Here is a 19006-nt window from a genome sequence, read left to right on the forward strand (position 1 = left end):
TTTTTTTTTTTTTTTTTTTTAAAGGAAACAAGGGGAAGGAGGCAAGGAAAAATAGCAGCAGAAACAATTCTATGATAAAAGTTATTAAACTTAGCTGTAAATCTCTAAAGGATCAAGTCAGCAGACCACAATGCTTCTCCTAAGAGCAGCAAACGAGATCGGAGGTAATCGGGGAATGAGGCATTGTGGGTAGGGGAGGAGCTTGAGCTTCAGAGACTAAACTTCTGAAAGCAGCCAAGTCAGATCAGAGGTCAGATCCGAAACCCTCAGATTGAGGAAGAACGAAAATGACATCAGATCTCAAGTTAAATAACCAGTATGGTGTCTTTGTATGCAGCAGATAGTTCTAGTAGTATAGACTTTACTACTGCCCTGATAATGGCTGCTAAGCACTATGGTAATAAGATTTTTATGCAACAAAATGTATATTCACAGTTTGCCCCTTAAGGCAACAAGAAACTCTCAAAAATATGTTTCCATTATTATGACTTTTGTGACAGGGTGAAGAGGCTTAGAACATTCAAGTTAACCCCCCTCCCCCCAAGCACACTCCATTCCTCAAGCACTCCCTCAGCTGGTTTGTGAGCTGTGAAGCTTTAGTGAAGGTGGTATTAATTATCTAAAACAAAGGAAATCACAACATTCTTTTTGTAAAAGGATGCATATCTGCATTGGACATTCTGAAAAAATGACTTGTCATGGCTAGACACCAGAAAGAGAGGTCTTATAATTAATTCTCCCTTGCTAGCATTACATAAGTTTCATACTGTAATTTTCTAAAATTATTAGTAACTAACTGGGCAAAAAAGAAGCTTCTTGACCAGATATAAAAAGCTAAACTGTGTACATACCCCTCAATAATGCACACAAACATTTTCTGCTAAAAACGTTTGCCGATACAGAATATGAAACAAGAGATTCATAAGGTGAAAACAGTAGTACAGGAAGGATTATTTTTAATGTAGTATTAACTGAACCTTATCTTCCAGTTTTTGCTCCTTTTAGTTCAGACATAAAAAATGTTGTTTGTATACTGTTACTAGAGTCCGATATCTTTATAAAACATGAGAAGTTACTTAAGAAATGATGAAGGTTCTGCCATTTTTAACTTTACCACAAGAGGGAAGCCTGAATTTTATTTTTTCCACACCTAAAACTAACAATTTTTCAGTACGAGTCACATTATGCAAATATATTTGATGTACGACATGCAGATAAACAATGTTGTTGTTGTGTCTTTCGGCTAATCCCGGTTAGAGGTAGCCACAGCGGAACTCCGGTCCGCTAATGCTTGGTAATGACATGCAGATAAACAATATCATGTAAATATTCGATTTATATAGCATGCATATTTCATTTCTTGACCACAGATGATTTATACCAAGATATACTGTAACATTTTTACAAAATAATGCATTTAGCCATTTCTGTATAAAATCTGTTTTACATCTTTGCTTGCATTATATGATTAAATTGTTCAGCTTTAAAATGATTGCATGTAAATGACTTAATTGTATATACATGGTTATACAGGCAGTTTCATACTTTGTTCTTATTCCTTCTTGAAAGCTTGGTACAGCGGTACCAAAAGGCTATTGCTTTTGTTATTAAATACACTATGGCTGCAATCTGGAACGCTTTTTCCAGCACAGAAAATGTCTGGTTTCCATTGTGTTATGTAGCTTACGATGATGTACTTACTGGATGCACTGATCTCTTGTCTGAAACAGGAAGCAAGTAAATACATAAGGCACACTATATGTGCAGAACAGAAAAAGCTGTTTTTTCATCTAGTCTGTCATCCTGTTGCATTTAATTGTATAAATCCCTGTCCACTCATCAGCAGTCATAAGCCCTTCTGAAAGATTCAGTGGCCCTCACTTAACCAACCTTTCTAGGAAGATTTTTCACTATATTCAGACTGAAATTGTTGCCCCGAATCTTTTTTTTTTTTTTTTTTTTTTTTTTAATCAATGCCCTTTCCTCCGCATGCCGTCTTGTCCATCCCCTTCAGGTTTATGAGCCCCATACTGCCTATTACTATTATGCACCCATTCCTTCTTTTCATACAAGGTGAGCAAACCCAATTCCACAAGGCTCTGTAGATTCACAGGTTTGTACTAAGCTAATGACCAGACAGACATCAAGAAGCTTAACCACTTTACCCAAGTATACCATAACTAAGCCAATTCCCCTGGTTAAAAGATGACTGCAGACACTCCAGGAATAAAGTTACTATCAACCGTACAATCATTTTCAGTGGTTTGGAACACTGATAAGGACTTAAGTTTGCCAAGGGAAATCCATTACAGGGACAGGAGGATGTATTGAGTTAGACCATAGTCATGCCATTGTTAAGCTTTCAGTAAAGGTTTATGTATTTGGAGTAAGTATTTGTTACAGTGCTAGTTGTGTGAAGGTAGAAGACATCTGGGTCTTTCATTGTTTGGAATGTTAGGCATAGTTTAGCCCTTACAAACAGACTAGGGAGAGAGAGAGAGCGCTACAAGGAGGGCCTTTAGTCTAGTAGGATAAGTTAGGCTGTCCAGCTCCGAGATCATCTTGGTTAGGATTCTTTGGGTCTTTCAAGGTAGTCAATACTTCTGACAGCTCTATGTCAGAAAAGGAGGACCATATTTGAAAAGGAGTCTAAGGCCAGAGAACTACAGCAATACATTGACCACTTTGGATCTGGATGAACCACCACCACCACCACAGATAAATTGACTAAGGTAAAAAGGATTTTGTGACCATGGCCAAATATCACTGCGAGTACCATGATTTTGATGGCTGGCTGTTTTCATGGGGGGAGGGGTATTAACAATATGACAGTGGAGGGGATTTTGTTTCCTACTTTTTTGGTATTTAAAGTGAGACCATGACTCAGAGCAGGTACTTACTGGACAGAACACTGTAAGAGTGGGATTTTATAACAGTAAGCAAATTGTAGTTGTCAGCAAACTTAGCTAGCCACATACCTTCAGTGCTTGGCTTGACCTCAGAAGAGTACATAACAAAGGCACTAGGGTATCTTATTCTCTTTGAAGACTTCAACCCAAGACCAGGGAGAATTTATACACACATTAGAACATGTTATCAGTACTGCAGCCACCACCGCCACACCCCACACTTACTTGTTTCTAGTCTAAAACATACTTGGACTTGATCGCAAGTCTAGGAAAGGTGGGGGAATAGCAGTCCTCTATAAAAATATACTAGACATCACTCTAGCCCCACAACAACCTCCCCTGTTCAATAATGCCAAAATTATCATTACCAAATTACAGCTTAAAAAAATAATTCATAGTATGCATGTACATCACCCCAGGTAATAATTCAAGCATCCTAGAAGACGTCCTACAATGGATATCCAGTACATACCCCCATGAAACAATGGTGTTAGGTGACTTAATATTGACTGGAATAACTGCTCCTCTGAATCTCTCACAACCCATGTAACCTTCATGGTTACACACAACTATTACCACACCCACTAGAATAAACAAAACCAACAACAATGAAAGCATCCTGGACTGGATCCTCATCAACAACCACCCAAACCTGTACAACTCTGGCACCCTCCCAGATGATATGAGTGACCACTTACTCACTTACATCAAACATACTTACTCACTTACATCAAACATAAAGCAGACAACCTCCACCAAACCACCTATAAAATCGATCGGAAACAATAAGAACTTCAATGCCACCTTTTCCAGAATGGACTCAAAGCATGCAATTTGTCTGTTCTAAAGCATCTTCCATTGGATGATGCTGTAGCCTATTTTAATTCCAGATTCCTTACTTCCCGTTCGCACCCTTAGAGATAAAACTAAAACTGCCCTCTAGAGTCAAAGAAACCAAAACCAAAATCATAGCAAGAAATAAAGCATGGGACAAATGGTGTTTCTCTAAAGACCCACTTGACCAAATCTAATTCTGACAGTTAAGGAATGATACCAAAAAATATACACTGCTAGATAAAAAAAAAAAAAATCTTGTACCACCACCTTCAGCAAAAGCATCAAAACAAACCTCAAAAGTTTTGGGCAGAAATTAAACTGCGCCACCCTGGTCAATCTTTCACTTCTACCCCATCAGCTTGCAACCTAAAATCGCCTGAGGAAACTGAAAATGTCTAAGTTTCTTTACAGAGACCATCCAATCAGTAGCTAGCAAACTGGCTCCCAGTTGCTCTAACCTGGATTCTTCCCTAGACATCACCCCACTCTCCTTTAATTTCCAGCCTGTTTCTACAGCAACCATCAGTTCTCTAATTAATAAATTAAAACCCATTACCCTAGCAGCTGACCTCCTTCCACCAGAATATCTACAAAAAGCAGCAGATGCCATTGCATACTTTGTCTCCATTATTATAAACCGAATCTTTTTAGAAGCCACCATCCCCTTGATCTGGAAGATTTCCCATGTTATCCCTCTCCACAAAGGAGACAACTCACTAGAACTATCAAACTATAGACCAATAGCCATACTGTCACCACTGGCCAAAATAACAGAAAAATGTGTTCATAAGCAACTTATGGCTCCATTTCACTCAGAATAAACTATTAGCCAACTCTCAGCATGGCTTCAGGCCAAATCATAGCACAACCTCAGCCCTCCCATCCTTTTCTAACTCCATTAGCCACAACCATAATGCTAACAAGCTAACCTCAGCCCTCTTTTTACATCTCTGTAAGGCATTTGACATGGTCAACCAATAATCAGTTAACCGTACCTTAAGAATGTTTTCACTACATAATTGTGCAATTAAATGGTTCCAATCTTATCTATCCGGCAGACAACAAGCTGGACTATGGCAGAACACACTATCTACCCATCTTCCCATTACAATAGGTATTCCCCAAGGTTCCATTCTAGGACCCCTTTTCTTCTCTGTCTTTATCAATGATCTACCCACAGTCACTCCCAAGGCTACCTGAATTCAATAAGTGGACGACTCCACTCTAATCTGTGCAGCCTCCTCCACGGCTGATCTTATGACACTAACCCAAAATACTTTTAACATTGTTGAAAAATGGTTTGCAGTCAGCTTATCTTAAACCCTAACAAAACTAAGCTGTTTATTTTCCCCCCACTTGCAAGTCCCCCCCCCCATTCTTTACTATAAAATCCAACAATGGCACACTGACATCCCCAAGATGTGCACACCAAACTCCTAGGAGTCACAATTGATAACCTAAAATATGATACCAGTGTTAAACTATCAAAACCGTTAACAAAAACTAGGCTCTCTCTATAGGATCAAACCTTTCCTCACTCCACTCGCCAGAATTTCTGTAACTCGCTCCCACTTACCATCTATCCTTCTCTATGCCTCCCCCCTATTCACCAACTTGAATAAAACCACTCTTAGCAAACTCGCTAGCTGCTACAACCATATTGCTAGACTTGCTACAGGTATGACCTATAGGGCACACCACTGCCTCAACTTAACTAGGGTGGCTTCAGTGGACTAGTCTACTGTAATATAACCAACCGATTATCACCCACAAAGTTCTTAACCAGACTGAGACATCTGCACTAAATAAAATAATTAAACCCTACAGTAACACGTCACTTCGCTCTGCCAATAAACTGCCAGTTCAAACCTCCAAAAGCAAAAATGTGGCTGGGGACTCTATTTCCTAACTCTGTAGGCAAGATTTGGAATTCTCTTCCTGCTGAACTCAACTCTCGAACAGTCTCTAACCCAGTTTAAAAAAAGTCTCAAACTAGACTTTCAAAGGCACTGGCAATGTTAATGTTCAAAACCTGACTAACCCTACCCACTGATAAGGATACCTTGCCTAGTTAAATCTGTCAATCAGTCTCTAAATTGTACAAGATCTTACTTTGTTGCTTGTGAAACAGTTACTTAAAGGGTTTGTAACTGGTAAAATCCCTATATATGTGTAAAACTGCTGGTTACCTAATCTAATTGTGTACCATGTTTTTAAAGGCATGTATCCTGATTTTGTAATTTTCCTAAAAGACTGTAAACTAGGTTTTCAATTTGTATCCGTTACTAATGTAATGGACAACTTGGAGCTTTTCTCCCCGGGCCTCCTCTGAAAATGGGCATATATCCAGTCGTACTATCCTGGTAAATAAATGTTCAAAGTCTCTCAACCTTGAACTTTCTAGTAATGCACCTCAACTGTCACTTCTTAGTTCACATGACTAATCAGAGCTCCATCTCTATGTTCTTTCTCCATGCAACTTTAACCCCTTTAAGTGCCATACCTAAACAGGATAACCACACATCATGCCCCTCTGGGATACTCCTGGCTAATGGCACCAAACAGTACCAAACTAAGTGGCTTATGCTTAGGGGTCTTCCCACCATCAGTGTGCCAGTACCAGTCATCCTGCCCATCTCCTACTGATTATTGCCTCCATTTCCTTTCATTTAACAATTCCTCATTCCATTTGACTATCTTCTTCGATATCATACCCCCTTAGTTTTCCAGCTAGCCTCTGTAGCTCACCACCTTACATTCAGCCACTCTGAACACCGTTTGATGCAGTATGTGATTCTGAGCTAGACAACTTACCCCTGTCTTAAGACTGACTGGCCCTGTAAACGGTCAGTTAGTATTTACTCATGTTCATGCATTTGGTCCTTCTAGGAGTTCTATTAAATGTTACTTTTTGGGATTAAAAAGGATAGAATGAAAAGCAAAACCACAGATTCTTGTCCTTGAAACAGGATAAAGATTTTTTACTTCTAAAAGAATTTAAGTGATATCTGATGATGAAGATCTCATCAACTCCATCTCTTCCCAAACTGTCTGTTCGGTCAGTGCAGAAGTGTTTACCTCCAAAATTCACAAGGAGAGTGCTTAGTTTTTCAAGGAGTGTTAATCAGCCATTAAAGTAGATGTTAGTGGTAACAATGTATTCTTTATTTGGACATAGAATTATATTTTATACAAAATCTGCTCTGAAATGGATTACTTCTTGTTTGGCTTTATGAAAGGATTATTGCATTACATAGTGGAGACCAAGTTGTGACAGGACTTCTGGAAGACCCTCTATTGAAATTTGGAGAAGAGAATTGCAAGGTCCCAAGATAAACAAAAAAGAAAAAGGATAAAAGTGAATATCCAACAGTACCCTCCTTTAAACTTTTTTTGCAGGGGGGACAAGCTCCTCTGTATACCCTGATATGGGGGTCAAATCCCCCACACCCACCAAACTCTACCTCATAGAAAGAGAGAATATTCTGAGAAATCGCAGTCTTGGAATTGTTATATGCAAGTCTTGATTTTTTGTCCATTTCGTTTCCACATTACAGGACTCGCCAGTGTGAAGCCCAAGATTTTAAATGTTTACACTCTTGGAAGTTTGGACTTACTGGTTTCCTAAACTGAAAGATAGGACTTATCTGGTGCTTTAAACAGCATCTGCTTTTGCAAGTAAAAGATCCTTTAAGGAATTCTCAAAATAGACACCATCTCTAACCTCACCTTCTGTATAATAGGTAGACAAAAATGTTTTGTTAGATACTTTATAGACCTCAGTCTATTATTAAAAATGTTGGAATATTTTAATACCCAATGCTCAAAGACATGATGAATGCATTAGCATCGATTTGCATTATTGAATACCAAGAGACCACCAAATCAATAATGTCCAGATGCTTTTTAAAGACAGCATGTATTAAAAATAACAGGAAAGTAAACTAAGTCAAGAAAGTAATTAAAAATTTAGGATAAAGGAAATACTGCACAAATACAACTTCAAGAAATTTAAATGGGAGGAGAGAAAAAAATTATTGGCAACCAAGTAACTGGACTGGAGTTCATGCTCAAAATGGTCATAAGGATGCAATCATATTTGATATTAATAAAAGTGGGCGACATCTGTACCCGTTTATTTGCCTGCACTTATTTGAAGCAAGAATGTTACCCTTGACGAGTCCTTAGATCATACATAAAGGATTGCAGAAAGCAAAAGCTTAATGGCCAGGCTCTATTTATACCTTTTCAATATGTCATTAATACACAAACCCAGAGAATCCTGCGGAAATGGCACTGTTATGGTGATAACTAGTTTCAAAACAAGTAGTATTAAAAATGATTTGGCATTTCTTTCAAAACATTTAGGTGAGGCTCTCTCATAAGAAATCTTTTTGCACTGATTAATACTTGAGGTTTATAAGTGCACTGAATAACTTTTCTTAATACTATTCAAGAATCCTGTAACCTAAAATTGGTTAGATTCTACACTCTAAATGGATTTAATATTTCATTTGGTTTTAATGAATAATTTGTGGGACCATAGACAATGTAGAATGGTTGCAATGCATTTGAGAACAACTTTAGTTACTTTTAAAAGTACTTAATGACATGCTTGTATCTTTAATTTATGTGAAATGCTAGGAAACTGCTAGGCAGTTCCAAAGCGGAAAGCACTAATTTGCTGGCAGCTTCCTGTAATCCAGAGTTTTAAGTCACTCAGCCTCAACAGCAAGAAACCTAACCAGACAGTGCTCTGGGTCTGACAAGGTCCAAGTGGGTCAGTGTTCTAAATACAAACCACAACAAAATTTGTCTGTCCTGCCTCTAATTATCCAATTTGCAGAGACATTTTACAGCATTTTAAAGATCTAGATTCTTATAAAGTTGTAATATACATTGCATGAATTCTACCAGCTATATATGTTCAAAGCCTCAAGTTTCCAACTGCCAACAAAACTGAGCAAGAAATTAAAAGTGAAACAATAGAGAATGACATTAGTTCCTGGAACATTCCCTTCGGGTTAGATTATTAAAATATAATCAGTTATAATTGTGCAGACTGTACTATTCTCAGATTGCCAAGAAAGTATTTCATGGACACAATCGTTCTGATTAAACTTTTGTAAAGATATCACAGGCATTCTTTAATATTTTTCCTTCCCCAGTCAACCATGTACTTGCTACAGTAGGGATGCAAAAAGGGCACTGCCTAATGTATCACTGCTTCTTAGAAAGCACATCACCAAGGACCATTTCATTTGGGTATGAGAATGTACTGCTGCAATGAATACACATCTTGGTAGTAGGAAGCAAAGTCATAAAAGTAAATCCCAACAAAATAGTGGTAGTATAGAAGACTTTAAATAATTCCTCTACTATCTCCCATGGAGCGCCCCTCCCAACACCCACCATGAATCTAGCCTGGTATGAGTAAAGTTCTAAGCACTTAAGAAGGGCACAATTTTGCATTCATGATACAGAGAGGACTCTTACCAAAATCTGCTATCCCTTTCCTTTCCTGAGGAGCATGTCTTGGACATCTAATTCCAGTATTAGCCTTCTTATTCTTTCATATGTCTGTATTATGAATGGATTAATGCAGCTCTCTGGAAATGGGGCAAAGTCAGCTTTCTGTGTTACAAAATTCAACAGTCATGATTCTCAATGCAAAATTCAACAGTTATGATTCTCAATGCCTCCAGGAGGGTCTGCCCCTATTCTGAAAGGTCTCCACAGGCTGCAGTTTACATCATCATCATTTTTAAGGTAAAAATCTGATCTAAAGCAAAAACGAACAAGTGAACGTGTGTATTTTAAAGGAAGTGAATATTTCTGAGTTGTGCTGGTGCCATTTCTACACACAGATATATTCCCATACAAAATATTGCTTGCAGTTCCTGTCAAAAGCATACTGCATGTAAAATACTGATATTAAATGTCAGAGTAACTTCCTGGAAGACAGGCATGTTCTGGAACAAGTTTCATTTGTCCCTGCAGACAAATATTACAAAGTAATAGTTTTCATTTAAGCCTTGGCTTAAGCTGTTCGACCAGGTCTTCATTTTCTTCAACGTAGTCTATATACTCTGTGCTAAGGGTCTGAGAAGAATTTAGACAAAATACTGAGTAAATGTAAGAATTAGACATCTCCCTACTTTCCAGTGTATTACAAAATAAAGCGTTTTGGGGGCAAAAATGGCATACTAACAACTGGCATGTAAATATACTTACTCCCATAAGACTTCCAGTTTTAATTTGATGGTTCCCAGTTCTGTTATGTCAACAATCATTATCTGTGTCCGTGCAGAGAAGAAAGATGCTGTATCGCATGTCACAGTTCCAACTAAAATAGTCATCAGTCCTCGCAATTCTGTCACCTATAACAAAAACATTCAGCAGTTAAAGATTTAATAACTTAGTCAATATTTACTAACTATACAGACATGAGAAACCATGGATTAAAATAGGGAAAAAAGCCATCTTTCACTATAAAATAGAGTATTTATGCACAGTTCAACAAGTCCTTTACTTTCTTATGAATTCTTTTTTCCTTATTCTTGGTTTCATAGGAAGGGTTTGTTGTGGTATTTAGCAGACACATCTGCATTTCAGTTTTGATAACTGGATATTCCCAAGGACAGATATTCTTATTACAATGAGGCCTAGGAATCTGCCTCATTTCGAAGGAGACAGATTTTATTGCAACAGAGGGCAAGAAACTCAAAAGCAGGGAAAATGTTTTACCCATGGACAGACATTAATGGTAACAAAAGATAGCAAGCTGAGTGTATAAACAGCTATAACAGTACAGCAGTATGACTATGACTTGTATTTATTGCATTTGTGTTTGTTAACCATGTGGGTGGGCTGGTCGGTCCATGGACCCTTTTCAGCCCTGACTTGCCAAAACACAGAAGAAATGTATACATACATAATACACAGCACATGAAGTACACCCTAACGCAAAATCAAAAATACAATAGAGTACAAATTATCAACTTAATCTATAATCACAAAAACAATGATAGAGTTGAGCTAAACAAACCAAATCCAATAGAAAGAACACTTAGAAGCTAGAAAATACACTTCTACGCAGCATACAATATTCTGCATTGTATGATAAACTGGTTCCCACGATAGCTGGGCAAACATAAGCACACCATTGTATATGTGGGATTATACACAGCATATTAAACAGAATATTTTTATATATGGCAGACTTGAGACATCTTTGTAGTGGGTTATGTCTATGCTATACATCAGAGAAAGGATCCCAAGATATTAGTAGTAGTAAGGAAAAATAAATTAGAACTGTAGGAATATACAATAAGAAATTAGAACTGTAGGAATATACAATAAGAAATGTGTAAAATGTTAAGAGGCTGAGAAGAGATGCGATTCAGGTCAGTTTAGACATTGAGAACTTTATTTACACATTTACGTACTTGGTGCCAGCAGTTTGATCTATGAAATCTACACAGATGGTAAGAAGCATGCTAGATGTTACGGTGTGCGTTTTATAAGATTATGCCTTGTCCAGATTAAAGGTGCATTTGTAAGCTTCTTTTAGGTAATCATATCTTTTATATGTAAAAGTCCCGTAATCAGTATATCTTATTTCTTGTGAAAGGCTGTTCCTGCCAGCAGCAAAAAATTTTACAGATTTCTTTCTCAGAGGACTAAATTGCATGGATGACTCACTAGTGTAAAGGTGTTGTCATAGGAACAACATTAGGGAAGTGATCACTGGGAACATAACATGTCTAGCCATACACACAAACACATTTAAAGGTTCTTGCAACCCTTTATGAGAACTTACTAGTGCCTAGCCCACCTTCCAAACTAAGCTGTGCCATACACGGTAATCCTGGTGTAAATTTATGCCTATCCATCCCATTATTAAGACTAGCCTTAAAGGCTTGACCTGTAGTGATGATTCCCAGCCTGTGAATTAAGTTAATTGACTTGGGAACCTATGCCTCCAGTGAGCCTTGTTTTACTATGTGTTCTTATCTCCTATAAACTTATACAGCATCCATCTGCTTGTCCAGCACTAACTACCATTATACATAACTATGTTCCCACCATTATGAACAAACAACTGAAAATGCCTCTGTCTACAAACCTATCAAATCTGCTGGACATGGCCTGTACTCGTACCAGGTTAGTAAGGTCCGGAACTCCTTGCCTATATCCATCAGGTCAATACCCTCTCTCCTGTCCTTGAAAACCATTCTGAAAGCCTTTATAGCCAAAGTCTGACTCTGTTCTTGCTCATACCCCTAAAAATGAACAAGTACCTACTCGTACCTTACACCTCCTTACACACTTCCTTACTTCAATCAACTTCTCTCCGCAGACTATCTAAATATGCCATAACCCTGTTTTTTCTTCTCATTTCATATTACAATTCCCGTTTATATTATTCTAATTTATCTTTAATTTCTCTATAAACTGGCTAAAATTTCTCTTAATATTAAATCATCATACAAATTGTATTTATTCTTAGCTGATATTTTCACATTATGTAAAAATTTGTTAATTATTTAATCCATGGATGTTTTGGGTCTACTTTATTTAAATGAAAACGCGTTACGTCGACCACTCCATCGACACATATACACCAAACCGTGAAATAATCGAATGCACAAAACCACGAAATTCGAAATGAAGTGTTTTGGTTGGCCCCTCTGAGCTACAGATCCGTAAGGTAAGTGTGCAATAGTTAAAGACATTAGGGTTAGGATTAGGGTGCGGGTTAAGGTAAGTGCATAGATAGGTAATGTAAGATGGGTAATGTATTTAACGTTTAGTGTAGGGTTTGAGGTAGGGGTTTGGTTAGTGTATGTGTGTGGTTTATTTATTTTGTTTGGGTATAGCTCCATAGGGTAAGTGTGCAGTAGTTACGGACCTTAGGGTTAGGGTTAGTGCATAGATAGTGGTGTATGTGGGGGTTTAGTGTAGGGTAGAAGTAGGGTTTTGGTTGGTGTATGTTTGTGTGGGTAGTATGTTTCGGGCGGTGGGGTTGGCCAAGTATGACAATTCGGTATTTTGAATTTTGCGGTTTTGTGCGTTTGTTTATTTCGCGGTTCAGTGTACATGTGTTGATGGAGTAGTGTTCGACGTAACACGTTTTCATTTAAATAAAGTAGACCTGATGTTTTTGTATCATTTTTGAAGCTTGTAAAGGTATTGTTGTTAAATGTTTTTGTAATACTTTGGAGCTTTTTCACCCAGGCCTCTGCTGAAAATGGACTCCTACCCAATTGGAGTTCAAATGTCAATACATAATCTTGGTTTCATAGCGAGCATTTTACTTGCAGTTTAGAAAAAAGGGATGCTGCATCACAGATGTAGTACTTACAACATTTATCTACATTAAATCATAGTTACCACTGTTTTTGTCCCAGTAGTTAGTTTATCCAGATCCATTGCTAGGCTCCCTCTTCCAGATTCCATTATGGCTCCCCATCTAGGAATTATAATCGGAATCCCTCCATCATGGGGCTTACTCTGTGTTCTGTTAAGTTATGGAGTTAAACGCCTTGCTATCATCAAGATACATACCAATTACTGGACACCCCTGTTCAGTTGCACTGTAACTCACTGAAAGTGGAATGGCAGCACTGTGTAATAACAGCCATTCAGAGCCATAGTCTGATGCCGGCTGCCCTGATACATCACCGTCTTTTCCCTTCAATCTTCAATCACTACATATGTTATTGGTCACTGGTCTGTAATTTTCAGGACTGGTTCTACTGTTTTCTTTGAGGAGAAACATCAACATTAACCTTTCCAGCCCTTTTATTTCCCCACTGAACCACCACATATTTCTATAAGCAGCAGTATGGGTACCTTGGTCAGTATTTGATGATTTTATTGACAGCTTGTCTGGTCCTTTGGCCTAGTCTTTCCTCAACCTGTGTGCCTTTTTAAATTGCAGAATGTACACCTTTTTAATTGCTGCATTAACTTCAATCTGCACTTTCACTAAACTTTGCCACAAAATTACAAGTTGCTGCAAACCTGTTTTAAGCAAGTATTCCCTTATTTCTGAGCTTAAGTGGAATTTAAACTTGCATATCTGTTCATGTGCGAGTCGCAGGGGGTAAAGACATTTTTAAACTTTTGTACTTTTAGGTGACAATATTTTCTGGGCAATGACAAATCTACACTGACAAGGTTTAGATGCACCATCCTAAGTTTATTCCATCTGTCCGACTCCCCTTTCCCAGTTTCCTCTGCTTGTTTCACCTCTGACTCCTACCTCCCCTTCCTGCTGCAACATATTTCCCCCTTGCACTCATTCACAACTTTTATCATTCTTTAGGTACTACCATGTGCCTATGTTTCTTTGGCTACTTACCTGCCCTCCATTTTCTCTCTATGTACCTGTACCAAAGCCATGTTTCTCTTACCTCACACCCACTATTCCAAGTTTTCTTTTGACTGCAGATTTAGGCTTCTGGATTTTCCTTCTTATTCCTTCCATACCTCTCAACCTCTCAGAGCAATAAATCTGGACAAAGAAATAAAAGTGGGACCAAAAATAGGGACAATTTTTAAATATTGCTCTTACAAACTTAGAAAGTTGATAGAAAAACATGTTTTGTATTAGCATGAATTTCCTGAAGGGTATAAAGTCTGAAACAATGTCTGTCATTAATTTTCTAACTTCAATTGTTAATGATTTGTTACTAATTTGCCAGAAAACCACAATTTTATGGAAAATGGACCAAAAATATATGGGGCAAAAATCTGGACATTCTGTGAAAATCTGTATAATTGAAAGGTATGGCTCCTTCCCTCATCTCCCACCTCCTTTCTGGCCTCCATCTTGTATAAAACTCTTTCCCTTATTGCTTCCATGAGTCATCTAGCATGTGGACTTCTCCTTACTAGCTTCTGTCATTTTCTCCCATCTCCTTTCTGGCCTCCATCTTGTATACAACTCTTTCCCTTATTGCTTCCATGAGTCATCTAGCATGTGGACTTCTCCTTACTAGCTTCTGTCATTTTACTTCTAACCTCTTCCCAAAATATGCCACTTTTTCCAGTGTCAGTCCTCCAGTCACAGTTCCATTCCCAACTCCTTTTAGCTTTCTATAATACCATACCTGTGTTTCTGTGCACAACTCCCATTTGCTCTATCCCTAAAGTGAAACATACAGCTGCACATAAACCTATTGCACCCTTAAGCTACTACTCTTAGCACATTGTCTACTATTCTAAGTTTCCTAGTACCATCATGCAAGTTAGTTGTTGAAAGAATCCTTCCAGCTTCAGGAAAATTAATGCATGCTTCCTTTCTAGATATGGATCTCAGGATATCTGTGCTTCTAATATGTGTAATATCTCCAGGATTACCTTTCTCTTCTACTCCCTTATTCTCTCCATGAGATTGTCACTCTCACTCATGTGCTGTATGGCTGGTACATTACTACACACACATGCACATTCTTTTCCCCTCCTTTGAGTATTCAAACTTCAAATGCATTCTGTGTGGCTACCCCACCCATCAAGCTGCTCCTCACCCTCCTCCCTTACATAACGAGCCAGCTTCATTTTCCTCAACCTGCATCCTGTCTTCTCTGTCATTCCTATAGACCTCATTTTGAGGTAACGTCATACCCAATCTCCTTTTCTTAGTAGCTATCCTTGCCATATCTACTTCTCCCATCACAATAGTGTCAAATTCCTCCTATCTTTTCTTTAGCACCAAGTACTGCACAACACTATTTTCCACACCTTCCTATTCACCCTTGCCTCATCCCTTACTGCAAGTGACCTTCATTCTGTAGTCCTGTGTTTCATTCCCTCAGTTTACATTTGCCTACTGAGCACTGCTGGGCAAAACACAATCACACAGTGCTTTCTACTCACCACTGAAGAGATGCATGGACTTTGCCAGTTTAATTAGCTGGTAAATATAATAAAAATATATTCTATGATTCACCCCCATCCTCCCTAGTTTCCTTATTTGTACCACATACCTTTCATGTGCAGATTTATGAAAGTTATCATCTGTGCTTAGATGGAGTCTGCACGTGGCAAAAAATGTTCACTTGAAGTCTCCTCCTAGTCTCCCTTTAACTCAAGCCCAAACTCCATGGTCCAGTCCCTCAGCTGAGAACTGAAACCCTTAGTTCTCTCCTTGCCTTTGTTTGCCGACATTTCTGTTGATATCTTGTCTCTTCCCTCACCTGCTACCCATTCAGTTGTTCTGATTAAATAACTGTTCCCTAACAGGTTACTAGTACCTTATATGTTTTGTAGGAGTGCCACATTCCTTTGTGGCATCTTCATTACTTTCTCCTCAGTCTTGTCTGCGGTCAACACAGATGCCAGTTTTATGGACACAAGGCCCCTCCTCCACTTTATCTTCTTTTCCCAGCTATAAGTCAGGTGATAAAGTTTGCAATAACTTTGTCTCGGTTACTACTACTGCTAATCATCCTAAAACCTTTACACCCTGTTCTTCCAAATCTTCTGCTGCCCTCCACTGGCACCCTACTCCGCTCACTCCTATCTATTTCTCACTCTCCTTATAACTGACTGTCATATTCACTCACTAGTCCCACATCTTCTTAAACTTCCATCTGGTGTCCCTATTTTCTAACCATCTGTACACCACATTCCTCCCCAGAGATGCTTAAGGCTAGCCAGTCCATACCATGTGATTCACCTCTCCCTTTTCCCTGTTCAAGAGACCCTGGTTCTCCCATTCCATTTTTAGTTGCTGCCTTGTACTAGTCTGTGCTTATATGCAGTAATTCAAGTGAAGCCCAGTCACCATGAAAGAATGCCACCCTTCTATAATAGCAATGGCGTGCATTTATTAAAGTTTGAGAAACAGGAGAGATAGTTCAGAATGGGGGGTAGGGGTAGACAATGCTAAATGCACAGGACAAATGTACTGCTAAAACATCAAACTCAAGGTCACCAACACAAACATCAACAAGCCAGTATGCATGTACTGAGAAACATGCCTCAGAGCATGCAAAACCTTACTTTTAAAGAAGGCAACAAAACTTTGTTTTTTGTAGGGTGGCAAATCTCTCTGTGCCCCCATACCCCTTGCTAACTATATATACTAACTCTGAGATCACATAAAAATGAGGTTAGGGAATGTTCCCCAATTACTGGAATTATGAGATCTCATACACCTGTCAACCATCTATTTAGTCGACTAAACAGCTATTGACCACATACTTGACAAAATCATGTCCTCATATATACATGTGTATATGGGTGTGCATGCGTGCTTGTGAGTATATACACCCCCCCCCTCCAAGTTTTCTTTCTGACATAGTAGTTCTGCCACCACACTACATATGGCAGGGAATCCAAACACACCAGTTTATCATTTTTTTGCCTAAATCAAAAATGACAATTAAGTACAGAAATGTAATATCTCACTGGTAATTTGTTGAAGCTGGGCGCCATAGCTTGCCAACTTACAGTGATGAATAATATCCTCTTCAGATAACAATTAAGAATGAATGATATATAGGTATATTAACACCTACCAGCTACAATGTCTTAAAGGCGACTAAGAAGTTTTCTTAAAGAATAAGGAAGTAAAGAGTGCTGACACACATTAAATACACCAAGTCAAAGCAATGAACTAGGAAAGAAAAATAATCAAAAGTACAAGACAGAATATTTAAGCAATCTGATCCGCAGCCAAGTAAGTCACCTTAGCTTTCCTTAGTTGAAGAAATACTTGACTCTTACTATGCAAAGTATTATACAAGCCAGAATTTAAACAGAAAACCTTCACAGGTTCAAGATCTCCCAAACAGGACTGATTGACTAAGCTTTCAAGTCATTATTTCCGTTCACACAGAAAACCCTAAGCAGGTGTTTCCATGTTTAGATCCCAATATGCAGGGAAGAAGCTCGTCAGTAACAAGGGCTAATTACATCATCCCTCCACCCACACACAGAAAAAAAAATAGAAAATAAAAATAGAAAATTTCTCATACATTTATTAGCAGTTTGCTACTGGACTGCAGTGGTTAAGCCCCTACATGAGGGTGGCCTTACAAGTTAATTACAGACCACTCACTGTCTTCCTTAAAATGTTACCTTGATGGTCAGATGGGTATCCACAAATATATTTTGGGATTGAATAGCATGACCTTATAGGAGAAAGGAGGTGCTGCCTGAGGGAGGGTACTGGTAAGGTATAAATAGTCAAGAGATTAGACAGAATGATCCTTGCTCACTTGATGCAGAAGAAGCAAGTTACATTTTGCAATTCAAATATAAACTGCATGTAATTCACTTTCCTTTTTATCCCCCACTTTCTTTTATAGAGCAAAGGTCACACGTTCTTCATACAGAGGAAATACGCATTTCAAATTTTAAAAGAGATCAACATATAACTTACACAGGTGCCAGCAGTCTTTAATAAGAAAACAATACATCACATTTGTATCAGTTCTGTTGCCTTATCACCAGAAGTGTAATTATTCATACTTACAATTAACGCCAACAAATACTAGGTACAGTAAAGCCAATTATAAAATCAACTAGACACACACACACACACACACACACACACACACACACACACACACACACACACACACACACACACACACACACACACACACACACACACTAACTTAGAAGTCCAGTTTGCAAGAGTAGTTTTAGCTGCAGTCAGAAGGCATACTGGGCTCTTGAGCGAGTCTTCAGTTTTCAATATTGAGAATGAGGGAGAACCAGTACAAGAAAATTAAAGACTTTGTAACAGAGCAAACACTGAATAAAATGCACTGGCCAAGAGAACTATCACTGTATACAGAAAGATGTATACACTATGTAAAGAAATGTGATGGAACCAATTAGATGACCCTAGGGAAAAGGTGAAACTCTGAAGATGGTGAGCTTTGATAATGGATTTAGCAGTGGAACACTGGAAGATTTTGCTAAATGCATAAAAAGGTTCATTGTAATAGCAGTCTTAAAAGTCCTTTTGTGCCCAATGCTTTATTGCTTCAGTCAGTACAGAATAAAAACAATGTGGACTTTTCAAGCACTAAGATATAGAGAAATGGAGGGCAGCTTTAATGGGTGCACCAATACCCTGTCCATATGCATTTAAACAGATTTTATATACATTATATTTTACACACACACACACACACACACACACACACACACACACACACACACACACACACACACACACACACACCTGCCGATGGCTGCTGCCATGCCCAACTCTTGGAACTGCCTGCATGAAT

General features: G+C 38.4%; 1 protein-coding gene across 6 annotated transcripts in view; it reads right to left on the reverse strand.

Annotated features, from left to right (window-relative positions):
- RIPOR3 (RIPOR family member 3) overlaps window positions 1-19006 on the reverse strand; it is an 856049-nt gene that overhangs the window by 478046 nt on the left and 358997 nt on the right. For all 6 annotated transcript variants that reach the window (XM_044089954.1, XM_044089953.1, XM_044089949.1 and 3 more), the window contains one exon: window positions 9981-10126. In XM_044089954.1, coding sequence (XP_043945889.1) covers window positions 9981-10126 — 146 coding nt within the window. The remainder of the gene's footprint in view (window positions 1-9980; window positions 10127-19006) is intronic.

This window comes from Protopterus annectens, chromosome 12.part0 (assembly GCF_019279795.1).
Source record: "Protopterus annectens isolate FY-2018-M chromosome 12.part0, PAN1.0, whole genome shotgun sequence".
In the NCBI taxonomy this organism is placed as follows: domain Eukaryota; kingdom Metazoa; phylum Chordata; order Ceratodontiformes; family Protopteridae; genus Protopterus; species Protopterus annectens.